This window comes from Hyaena hyaena, unplaced genomic scaffold (assembly GCF_003009895.1).
Source record: "Hyaena hyaena isolate Hyena2069 unplaced genomic scaffold, ASM300989v1 scaffold_284, whole genome shotgun sequence".
Taxonomy (NCBI): Eukaryota; Metazoa; Chordata; class Mammalia; order Carnivora; family Hyaenidae; genus Hyaena; species Hyaena hyaena.
The window spans coordinates 2007162-2019405 of NW_024080913.1; the positions used below are offsets into that span (position 1 = coordinate 2007162).

The 12244-nt window shown below is 49.7% G+C and overlaps 1 protein-coding gene across 1 annotated transcript; it reads right to left on the bottom strand.

Annotated features, from left to right (window-relative positions):
• Positions 1 to 3945: 3945 nt before the first annotated feature.
• S100A11 (S100 calcium binding protein A11) lies at positions 3946 to 9212 on the bottom strand. The gene is made up of 3 exons (XM_039246361.1): positions 9118 to 9212; positions 5114 to 5266; positions 3946 to 4271 (listed from the first exon to the last, which is right to left on the bottom strand). Exons 1-3 carry the CDS (start codon positions 9118 to 9120, stop codon positions 4116 to 4118), a joined length of 312 nt encoding a protein of 103 aa, XP_039102292.1. The 5' UTR covers positions 9121 to 9212; the 3' UTR covers positions 3946 to 4115.
• Between the last annotated feature and the right edge of the window lie 3032 nt (positions 9213 to 12244).

The window sequence follows — 12244 nt, forward strand, 5'->3', positions numbered from 1 at the left end:
CAACTCTTGATTTTGGCTCAGTTCCTGATCTTGCAGTTCATGGGATCGAGCCCACATCAGGCTGACTACACCAAGCTGCTTGGGAGCCTCTCTCTCCCTGCTCCTCCTCAGCCCACGTGCGTGTGTTGTCTTTCTCTCAAAATAAACTTAAAAAAAGTTATATGTGCATTTCTGATTGTGTGTGCATTGGTGCCCGGACTCCTGTACGGTTCCAGAGTTTACTATAGAGTCCAGTTTCAAACATGTTGTGTTTGAGGTTTGTGTTCGTTATGTGGGTGTGTGCTTTGCATTTGTAGGATCCCTCTCTGATATCTGACCCACTCTCCCCAACTCTTGGTTCTGTAATTTGGGTGGGGCTGCACCCCAGTTCTAGGGTCACATACACAGTCCAGGCTTCCATTGACCAGTGCACTACAGACCTTCAGACCCACAGATCCACCGAGGTGTGGAGACAGCCCAGGGATTTAGAAAGACACCATCCCCTTGGCTGTGCTGAAGCTAAAGTTGTCCCTTGGCTGTTCAGTTATACGAGTCAACAAATTCCTGCTTTGCTTACGATTTAAACAGAGTTTCCTGGCACCTGCAAAAAGAATCCTACCTGTGGGACAGCCAGGTAGAGATGTTGGGTTCAAGTGATGACTTGAAAATTCTAGAGATAGATTTGGGATGGGGATATATAAATGTAAGTCATGAGCATATAGGTCGAAGCCATGAGTTTGGAGAAGGTTACCCAGGAAAAACACACAGTGTAGAGACCAGTTAGTTTGAGTGCCAAGAAAGGGGAAGCACAAGCATGATCCTACATGAAAGAGACCTCTCATCCCTACATGGAGTTTTGTGAGGTTTCCTGGAGTAAAGAACCATGTAGGCTGAGAAGCAAGGGGTAAGGGGAACCATACCTGGGAATGGGTGTGGGGAGTGTGGGACAGAGCTCCAGGCAGAGATCTCAGGCCAGGAAGTGAGAGCCGCCCAGCGTGTTGAGGGACAGAAGGGTCCCGATGGCTGGAATCTAGAAGGTGCCCCTGGAAGGGCAAAGCTGGGGAGGTCCAATGCGCAGTAAGCGAAGTAGGGGTGCCTTGTGCTCCTCACTTGCCTAAGAGCCCTGGGGAGTCTGCTGAAAGGCTTTAAGCTGGAGGGGAACTGCATCAGAGGCTTCAGGAAGGAGGATCTGGAGAGGGGCAGGGCCACTGAGGAAGGTGCTACAATATCCAGACAGAGGCCATGGTGCCTGGGTCAGGGGAAGGCTGGAGCGGGTTTGAGGGAGATCTCGGTGCATTAGATGAACTTGAGGGTATGGGTGGATGTGAGGAGTGACTTCCATGTTTCTGGGCAGGGTTGCTAGGTGGACGGTGTCGTTTCCTGAGGGGGGGAGGCAGTGGAGGAGGGGCCTGCTGGGGGCTTGGGAGCATGGTGAGTTCAGTTTGGGGTACAATGAACCAGAGTGCAAGTTTCTTGAAGAATCTTCTCTGCCTTAATCACTCTGGGAATGAATACACAGATACACAGAACAGACTTACACACTGTAAGTAAATCTTTGTTCAATACTTGAGTACTTGATACCTGTTTTTTTACAAAAAAATTTTAATGGTTGTTTATTTTTGAGAGAGAGGGAGAGAGAGCGCCTGGGGGAGGGATGGAGAGAGAGGGAGACACAGAATCCAAAGCAGGCTCCAGGCCCTGAGCTGCCAGCACACGACCTGATGCGGGGCTTGAACCCACAAACCATGAGATCATGACCTGAGCCGAAGCTGGACGCTTAACTGACAGAGCCACCCAGGCACCCCTAAAAATTTTTTTTAAATGCTTTTATTTCTGAGAGAGAGAGAGTGAGAACGCGAGCAGGGGAGGGTCAGAAAAAGGGAGACACAGAATCTGAAACAGGCTCCAGGCTCTGAGCTAGCTGTCAGCACAGAGCCTGATGCAGGGCTCGAACCCACGAACCATATCATGAACTGAGCTGAAGTCAGACGCTTAACTGACTGAGCAACCCAGGCACCCCAAGTATTATTTTAATGTTCTTTTAAAAAATGTTTTATTTTTTTGAGAGAGACAGCGTGAGCAGGTGAGGGGCAGAGAGAGAGGGAGACACAGAATCAGAAGCAGGCTCGAGGCTCCGAGCTAGCTGTCAGCACAGAGCCCGACGCGGGGCTCGAACCCACGAACTGTGAGATCATGGCCTGAGCCAGAGTCGGGTGCTCAACTGACTGAGCCACCCAGCACCCCAATACCTGTATTATTTTACGTGGAGAAGTCTAGGAGGCAGCACTGGAGCTTAGGAGCTAGAAGCGGGTTGAGGAGAGAGATTCGCGGTCATTGGCCTCTACTCGTGAATGAAGACAGGGGTAAGCGGGCTGTGTGGCCGAGTGTGAGGCTGGGGAGGGGGCTCTGCACACGGTCTGGAGGGGCAACGGCTCTGCAGGACCGTGGCTGTCTGACGTGGTTCCTGTCCTTGGTCTTGTCCCTGTCAGCTCTGCTCCTCCTCCCCTCAGACTCTCTGTGCCCTAGTGAAGCCTTCTTCCTCTGGTTTCCTCCTACCCCCGAGCCCTCCTGTATCTCAAGCTACGTCTTCTCTCTCCAGACTTCAGTGCAGATGCCAACGGGACCTAGTGATGGCAGTTTAAATACAACAACCCTCACTGAGCTCATCACCCCGTCCCCCGAACCAACATCTTCTCCTGATGGGTCGGTCTCCAGCACTCACCTTCCAAACAGGAGGCACTTCAGAGAGTTGTTTTCAGTCTTGAATTAGAAACTTGGTACAGATTGGGTCTGTCTACTTTCACAACTTGAGGGAGCCAAGCAAGTGCAGATTTCTCAGCTCCCTCAGCCTGACGTCCTAAAACCAGGGGCAGTGACTTCTTGGTAGAACAGCAGATGAGCCAGTAAACAGTAGGGTGCCTGACGTCTTTCCAGCTCTTCACTGGCTCCGTGTTCTTTGGGATAATAACACTTTTTAATGAATTAAGGGACTTATCCAAGAAGTAGTTACAAATTCTACTTGAAAAGTTTAGGGACTTGCCAGCCTGAGGCACTGGTCTTCATTCTGGAACGTCAGAGCCTGACAAACCGTCCCAGAAATGGTCTGATTCATTCTATTAATATGAAGGAAGAAACTGCGATGCAGAGAGATTTTTACTAAGAAATCAAAACGCACGCAGATGGATAAGGAATCTGAGGGTCTTGGGGAACCATCACCTTCACCTGTGCTGCTTAGGGATGCAAACCACGCTTCTCTCTCTCTCTCGTTTTTAACCTGGACCAGCCTTCCAGTCCCTCTTTCCTTGCTGCCTTTTCAGAGGCCTTAGGAAGTTAAGACTAATGTGGACATTGGCCCAAGTGCGATGCAAATAAGGAAACCCACACCCAAACACAAAGACCTTGACCACATGGGCCTCCTTTCCATCCCTCCAGCATCCAGCTCCTTCTCACCTCAGGACCTTTGCCCTTACTGTTCCCTCTTGTGAAAGTTCCTCCTCCGTCTTTCCAAATGTTTGCTCTGTCTCATCCTTCAGATGTCAGCACACATGAGATCTCAGAAGAATGCCCTCCCCAGCCCCTGTAACCTGTAACACACCACCTTGTAGTCTTCCCCCATGGGATTTATCTAGTAGTCTTATTTGCTTATGCACTCATTGCCGCTCCCTGCCTCTGCCCCCTTCCCTGAAAGTCAGCTCAGTGAATGCAGGACCTTGACTGTTTTGCTGACTGTATCCTCCGAGCCTGTGACAGTGCCTGTAGGAGGGGTGACTAGATACTTAATGAGTAACAAGCGACATCTCTCCATCAGGCTGAGTGATCTGGAATAATTCTGTTGGTACCGTGAGTCATAACTACAAATACACCCAGTGTATTTTCACTATTTACTGTGCAGCTCTGGGAACTCAGGCTAGTCCCTTCCCTCCCATGCTTCTTCCTCGCTGGAACAAAGGTACTGACTCCCTAGCATAGGGTATAAAAAACACCATTGCTTTATTTACCACCAACAGGACTGGCCTGAACGGGGTAGTAGATATTCTGGGCTCAAAGTACATGTAGGTTGTGATGATTGGGAGGCTGTTTTGAGGGAAAGGGGGTGGTCTGGAGGCCAGACCCAAGGGCTCCCCCTGCCCCCAGATTTACTTCTGGTAATGGGTAGACTTTAAAAAGGACTCATGGCAAGCTATGGCCAAGCCGCCAATAAGATTAAGAAATTCTTGGAAATCTAGCTGCCCATCAGAGTTGACATCCAGTTTCTTCATCATGCGGTCAAGGACACCAGGGTCCTTCTGGTTCTGTAAAGAGAACAATAACCAATAATAATGATACTTTTAATGGTATCTTACATTGTGCTTTCTAAGATACTTAACAATTATGTTGCCACATTTTATTCTCACAAGAGTGTGAGGTACAGGCTACGGGTTAGTAACATTCCCACTTCCCAGACCCAGTGACAGACCCAAACAGGTGAAGTGACTTGCCTCAGGGGAAGACCTGTGCCTTGAACCCAAGTTTTCTGGCTCCCAACCCAAAATTCCTCTGTGATAGTCAGGGGGTGTTCAATTTTATAAAAGCAGTGGCACACTTTTTCAAGTGTCGCCTGCAACTCCAGTGTACAAACTGCACAGAAGTGAAGCGATTTGAGGTGGAAAGAGGATGCAGGCCTCGATCTGCCTCATCTTCTGCTCCTCTGATCTCCACTCCCCCCCCCGCCCAATGCACTTATAGCCGCTAGTTACACCGGCTGTTTCAATTAGGAACTTAGAAAGTCGTCTTTAAGTGGCACCCGTGCCTGGCAGCTACCACCTCGGATTGTGCAGATAGATACAGAACGTTATTTCCAACATCACAGAAAGTTCTATGGGACAGGGCTTCCCCGGAAGCTTTGGGATGGAGGAATAACTTTCCTATTTGAAAACTATCCTATTACACCATTTACCATTTCATGTGCACCTTCCCTAAATGAAAGAAACACATCACCCTTCCCTGGGTCATGTAGTTGGAGAACTTTGATCTTTAAGAAGAAAAGGTCCTTTAATGGTTACTCAGAGCTGACGTCAGCTGCTGGGCCCTCACTCCCAGCCATTCGGCCTGGGTCTTGTTTGGGGTTGTGTGGGGGAGGGGTTGGGAGCAGTACCTTTGTGAAGGCCGCCAGCTCTGTATTCATGAAGGACAGGAACTCTGTCTTGGAAAGTTTGCAGCTGTTACCATCCTTTCCAGCGTATCTCTGGAAAACAGCGATCAGAGACTCGATGCACCGCTCCGTCTCAGTAGGGCTGGACATTTTTGCCTTAAGAGAACAAAAGTCAGGGTTCAGACGAGGGCTGGATGCTGGAGAACACTCCAGAGAATCTCATACCTTCATTTTGGGGCAAAGCCGTTTCCTAAAAGACTAAGTCGATTTTTTAGGGGGCAGAAGAGCCCAAGACAAACACTGAAGGTCACATCCCATGAGCTTCCCTCCCAGGTCTGGTCACATGTTTGTCCCTGGTGAAATACAGTGAGGGTCCACATGGAGCACATGGGTGTGTCTAAAAGCAGCAGACTGTCTAGATGAGAGTGAGCGTGGCAGGGTTTACTGATGTTTCTAGAATCTTTGGGTAAACATATGCATAACTATACATCCACAAATCCTTATGTGCCCTGAGCGCTGTCTGGAGATTAAATGATTTCCTGTTTTCTTTTTTAATATTTTTAAAAATTTTTAAAAATGTTTATTTATTTTGGAGAGACAGAGGCAGAGTGCAAGCAGGGGAGGGGAAGAAAGAGAGGGAGACACAGAATCCGAAGCTGACTCCAGGCTCTGAGCAGTCAGAGCAGTCAGCACAGAGCCAGATGTGGGCTCAAATCCATGTACTGTGAGATCATGACCTGAGCCAGAGTTGGACACTCAACCAACTGAGCCACCCAGGCGCGCCGTATTTTTAAAAATTTATTTTTCAGAGAGACAGAGCACATGCAGGGGAGGGGCAGAGAGAGAGGGAGACACAGAATCCAAAGCAGGCTCCAGGCTCTGAGCTGTCAGCACAGAGCCTAACGTGGGGCTTGAACATGTGAACCGCGAGTTCATAATCTGGGCGAAAGTAAGGATGCTAAACTGACTGAACCACCCAGGCGCCCCGATAATTTCCTATTTTCTAAGCTACTGTGACAAATGAAATGGCAGTTCTTTTTAAAGCAATACTGAATTCCTGGGACTCCTGCATGTTCTAGAAGAAAACTAAAGGCACAGTCATTATTGTGTGTGGGGTGGGAGATCTGGGAGTTCGTGGATGTTCAAAAGCAGCTTTCTTATTGAAGGTTAGAAACATTAATTTTACACGGGAGGGAACGAGAGGCCGGAGAAGGTCAATGGGCGCAGCAGAGCCCCTCCCAGAATCTCGGCCTCCAGGTCCCGTTCTGCATTCCTTGGTCTGTTCCTTCTACTGGCAGATGCCACTAGCTGTTACTGAAACCACCAGAGGAACTGGTCCTTTAAACCCCAAAGGCTGATCTCAGGAAGGGAGCATTCGGGTTGCCACTCACTCTGCTCCCCTGGCATCTACAGAGCTGACCCTCAGGCGGCTGCGCCGTGAGGAGCTGGAGGGTCAAGCGCCCCGCTGGGCTCTGCTTTTTCTTACAAGAGAATTCTTCCGGGAATTCCGGGAATAGAAAAAAAATTTTCTATTTTGCGATGCCTCCGGGTCATTTCCGCCGGCACCTAGAGCCCCCTGGTGGTTCAGACGTCAACTGCAGGCTTTCTGGAAAAGTTGCCAGCCACACCCTTCCTCTGAGGCTTTACTAAACTTCAGGTACTAACGATGATCCTCGTTTGGACCTTGAGGTTTACAATTTAGCTTTGACCCCTTAATTCGGGCTTTGCACGGACTTCCTGGAGCACAGAGCTGGGGCCCATAATTAACGCGTTAACGGACTGATCTGAGCCTGCGGGGCACAGTTTGGGCTCCTTACCTCCCTCCCTCCCCGTTCCCCAGACTTTTCGTGGGCAGTGTTTCCAGATGCTTTACCAGCTGAGCCCGCTGGTCCCCAGTGCATGTGGGAGCATCTGTAACGCCCCCTTCCAGATGTGGGTTCTAAAGAACTCTTCTGGACATGGATTCTTTCCCAACAGTCATGTTGTTGGAATGTTTTCTTTTTTCTCAGAGATAACTTTTTTTAAGGAAAGAAAAATGTCCAGGGTTTGTGAGTGAAATAGAACACCACAGCCTAGAAACAGATGTTTTTGCACAACATCCTTCCTTATCATGACTAAAATCTCACTGTCTTCCTAATGTGTCAGATGACAGGAAGAAGGTCGGCTGGAAGGGCAGGCCATATAGGGCAGAAGATTCCAGGCTTTGTGACCTTCTTCTAAGGCTATAGATGCTCCTCTGCCCCTTTATCTTACGGAATTCGGATTGCTTTGCTTTGCTAGCTTCAAAGTGGCTTTCTGCTTTACTTTTTCCTCCTTAACGTTGGGACTATAATTTAGACCATTTTCTTCCTTCTTGAAAACTGTTGCTATCAGCCACACATGGAAAAAATTCAAACCTCTGTATTTCTCCTCAGAGGTAAGTTTCCAGAGCAAAAGAAACACAATTACCAAATTACTGGCATGGAATTGCAACATTTGTAGAGCTGGAAGGGAGCTGGGCGATGGTTCCAGAGAGGGGAGGCCCAGAGACAGGAAAGCTTTGCTCAGAGTGGAGCAGGGGCTGAAAGAGAGGAGAACAAGATGTCCAGCTGACAGGCCAGAGCTCCCCACAGCTGTCTGCACCCTGACAGGAAGAAGAAAGTGCTGTGAGGTAAAAGGATACAGTGAAAGAATTTTAAAAATGCATTCTTAATTGAGGAAAGGGAGAAGAAAAAGGAATGTGAAAAAGAAGTAGCACTTGAAAGATTCCAGCATTGCGCTGTCATTCTTAAGCAGCACACTCGCCTCAACATCCTCCCCCCAGCCCCACCCGGGCGGGATCCTGGTGGCATCCACCCTCCACCAGGGCAATGGTTCCCAGTCTTCACCACCTACTGGTGCTGGGTCTGCTTTTTCAAGGCTCCTGGGGACACCCGTTAGTCTCTTTTTGCAAGGAAAGGAAGGAGGGAATGGGTGGGCAGGGATAAAGGTCAGCAAATGTGTTTCGTAAACGGTCAGATGATAAATATTTTAGGCCACTGTGGTCCATGATGTCTCTGCCACTCTTTTGTAGCGGGACAGCAGCTACACAGACAACTCATAAGTAAACGGGCGTGGCCGTGGGCCAATAAAATTTTATTTGCGGACAATTAGGTTTGATTTTCCTGTCATTTCAGGTGTCACCAAGTAATATTCTTCCTTTGATTTTCTTCCAGCCACTTAAAAACGTCAAATCCACTTGTAGCTTGGGGACGGGACACAAACCCCATTGGGCCCGCGGGCAGAGGTTTTCGGACTCCCTTCACGAAAGAGGCCAAGGAGGAGGTAGATTCTGGAGGTGGCTTAATAGAAACGTGAGAGAGAGAATTCACAGTAGGTTGTCAGGAGCTGAGAAGAGACAACAGATGTCGGCGTGAGCGCCCGAAAAGATGGGGGGGGGGGGAGGAAAGGAAAGGGGAAGGCAGAGGGGGCTCGGCGGGGCCGGAGCTCCTCCCACGATCCGGGCTGCGCCCCGCCGGCTGGGAGCGGCTGCAGTTTCGGGCTTTGGCGTCTTGGCCGGTTGCCAGCAGCTTCCTGAACCCGACTTTCCCCGGGGCTCCGACGACTCCGTTCTGAGAAGTGCCCTTTCTGCTCCACAGAAACAACCCGTGCTGCCGGGGAGGGCCCCCCCCCCGCCAACTTCTTTAACGTGTCTCCCAGCTTCCCCGGGCCCCGGGAACGACCCCGCGCCTCGCCCCGGTCCCCGCGGAGGGGGGTCGGGTACCGGGCGCAGCCCTCCTGCCCCGCCCCCCACCTCATCTCCGCCGCGGAGCCAGAGAACCCTCCGGTGGCCGCTCCTCGGCCGCGATCACAGGGCGGAGCCCAGGGCTGCCTCCTTGCGGCCTCTACCCCGGCTCCCTCCCGCCACCGACTTTCGCGGCTCGGTGCCGCGCCACGGCCACACAGGAATGAAGGATCAGCGTGGCGGGAAGCACGCCGGGGATTTTTCCCGTCTCTGCGGAGGCAGACAAGGAAAGGGCCAGGCTTACCATGTCTGCGCGGGGCGGTGGCGGCGGCGCTGTGGGCTCCTGGCGGACGCTGTGAGCTCCGCGCGGCGGGCGCGGCCTCCGGCTCCCGCCCCTCCGGACCCGCCCCGCCCCGCGCCCCCCGCCCCCCTCCGCGCGGCCCGCCTCCGCCCCCGCCCCCGGGCGCAGATCCGGACTTGTCCATCCCGCCCCGCTCCGCCCCGCGCCCCCCTCCGGGCCAGCGCGTCTACCCCCAACCCCACACTCCCGGGTGCAGATCCGGACTTGTCCGCCCCGCCCGCGTGGCCCAGCGCGCCGCTCACCCCTGTGTCTCCCAGCCCCTGGAAGATTCTGGACTTTTCTGAATTCAAACTTCTGCATGGCGGTCTTGGGCGTGGTGTGCATAATACGCCTGGCTCTTTTCCGGGACTGAGCTCATTCAGGTTAGAGAGGCAGAAAGATCCGTTTAGAAACGCGCAGCACGGAGTGTGGGCCGGAATTGTAGAGTGGAAGTTCCCTAGAAGCCAGGGCTAATCTATCCCTTCACACTAAAGATGGCTAATCGACGGTGACGATGTGTGCCAAGTGGAGTGCCAGTGTCTCAAACTTCTCCCTAACCGAAGACAGCTAGGCCCACAAAACCCAAACCACTGCAATTATAAACGGAGCGGTGTGAGTAGGGATTTATCTGTGTGCACTTGGCAGTGGCGCTGGGAGTCGTGTTGAGAAGCAGAAGCTCTGGGTTCTACTCGTGGGCCTGTTAACTTTATTGGCAATACTTTTGGCAAACCTCCTCCTCAGAGTTTCATCTCCTTATCTGTTAAGAGTAGTGACGTTGCCTTTCCTGTTTCGTAAGAGTGTTATAACTGTCCAGTGAAATGATAGGTTTGAGACGGCGTCAAAAATTGTGGAGTGGGTGTAGGAGAAAGATAAGGGGCCACAGGGCATGGTGTAAATTACATCCTGAAATCCGCTGGTCACCTAGGAGCAAATCTGCCTCTCCCTCAACTACTGCAAACTCACATTTTCTTTTTTCTTTTTAAAAAAATGTTAAAAGTTTTTATTTATATATATAGAGAGAGAATGAGCAGAGGAGGGGCAGAGGGAGATGGAGAGAGAGAATCCCAAGCAGGTTCTGTATAGTCAGCACGGAGCCCAGTGCAGCTCGAACCAACTAACGGTGAGATCATGACCTTAACCACACAGATGCCCCATCAGACACACATTTCTTGAATCCACTTGAAAGCCCCACCTGAGCCCCAGACTCAATAATTCAAGAAGTAATCTGTTTCTCTCCCATCTACCCCTCTCTGCTAGTGGTACTGCTATTCTTCCATTCTTCTCCGACTTAGAACTCTGGATCCAGGTTTTGACTCTAATCCCTTTCTTACCCCCAAATTTTATCAAGTAGCAACCCCTATCCGTTTTATTTAATTAATTTATTTTTTTAATGTTTTATTTATTTCTGAGAGGGAGAGAGACAGCATGAACAGAGGAGGGGCAGAGAGAGAGGGAGATACAGAATCTGAAGCAGCCTCCAGGCTCTGAGCTACCTGTCAGCAAGAAGCCTGACACAGGGCTCGAACCCATGAACTGTGAGATCATGACCTGAGCCGAAGTTGGTCGCTCAACCCACTGAGCCACATAGGCACCCCCGTTTTATTTTTATACTCTCTTGGATCTGGCCCCATATTTTCTATTCCTACCTCCAGGGCTCTAGTTTAGGTTTTCAATCCTTCTCTTTCCTCCGGTTTCTTAACTGGTCTCTTGCTTCCACGCGCCCCCCCACCCCCACCCCCCAGCCCCAATCTATTCTTTTGACTGTTAAAAACATATTTTCCCGACATACAGCTCTGATCAACTGAGGGCAAACCACAGGGGGACCTGAGTGGCTCAGTGGGTTAACAGTCTGACTTCAGCCCAGGTCATGATCCCGTGCTTCGTGGGTTCAAGCCCCGAGGCAGGCTCTGTGCTGACAGCTCAGAGCCTGGAGCTTACTTTGGATTCTGTGTCTCCCTCTCTGCCCCTCCCCTGCTTGCACTCTGTCTCTCTGTCTCCCCAAAATAAATAAATATTTAAAAATTTTTTGAAAAAAAAAAAAGCAAACCACAACAAAATAATGAAATAAAATGGCTCCCTATTGCTTTTTATCTAAAACATGAACTTCTTAGCCTCTATCTGGATTGGAAAAACTTCTTTTACCAAGTGAATGAATGAATTCTTCAGTTTATTCATTTAACAAATATTTCTGGAAACCTACTATGTACCAAGCCCAGTATAGGTGCAAGAGATACAAATATAAATATGATATAGTGCCTGCCTTTGAGGTGGTCTGTGGATAGACTTTAAACCCTTGGTGGTTTGGGAGGTGTTCCATGGATGGCTACTGAGGTCCACAAATACCCTAAATTTATATATGAACTTTTCTGCATAAGACATTTTCTTTCTGAGGAACAATCTATAGCTTTCATTTGATTCTTAGAAAAATCTAGGATTAAAAAAATATTAAAGAATCATTAGTCTAAGTGATTCTATATGTGAATCATAGGACCTTTAATACCATGGGAAAACACCTCACTTATAGCCTCTGCTGAAAGGTCAGCCCCACCGGTGGCTTTTTGCATGATTTGACCCTGTGCTCACTGTCACAGCTGATTGGATTGAGGTTAGCTCTGGACTCAAGAAATGCCAATCTGCAGAATGGACAGTAGTGGATGTTTCATGACATGACATGGAAAGATGAGCTGAGGCTACTCGGTTTCTTGCCCTCAGGAAACTGAAATTGGAAACACATAGAGAATTAGACGTTTAGAAGAGCTGAAGCTGAACATCTGTGTGGAGAGACGCATGAGATCATGGCAAGTCAAAATTACAAAGAGGTGGACACTATGAATAATTAGAAGCTATGAAGTTCAGAAGGAGTGTACAGAAGAGAGGGGAAAATAAAATGAATTGCTAACCAGAAATAAAAGAAGTGGCTACTTGGATATTAGCTGAGTTGCATAAACGGTGAAGCAAGCAGAACCAGAGCCTGTAGTCCAACTTTGCTAGTGCTCTTATCCTTCCTGAACCTGGTTGTTTCGTTTTCCCGATTTTCTATAAGATATTCGTTCTTTCAGTCACTCTTCTGCCCCATGAGGTAGCTTGAGTG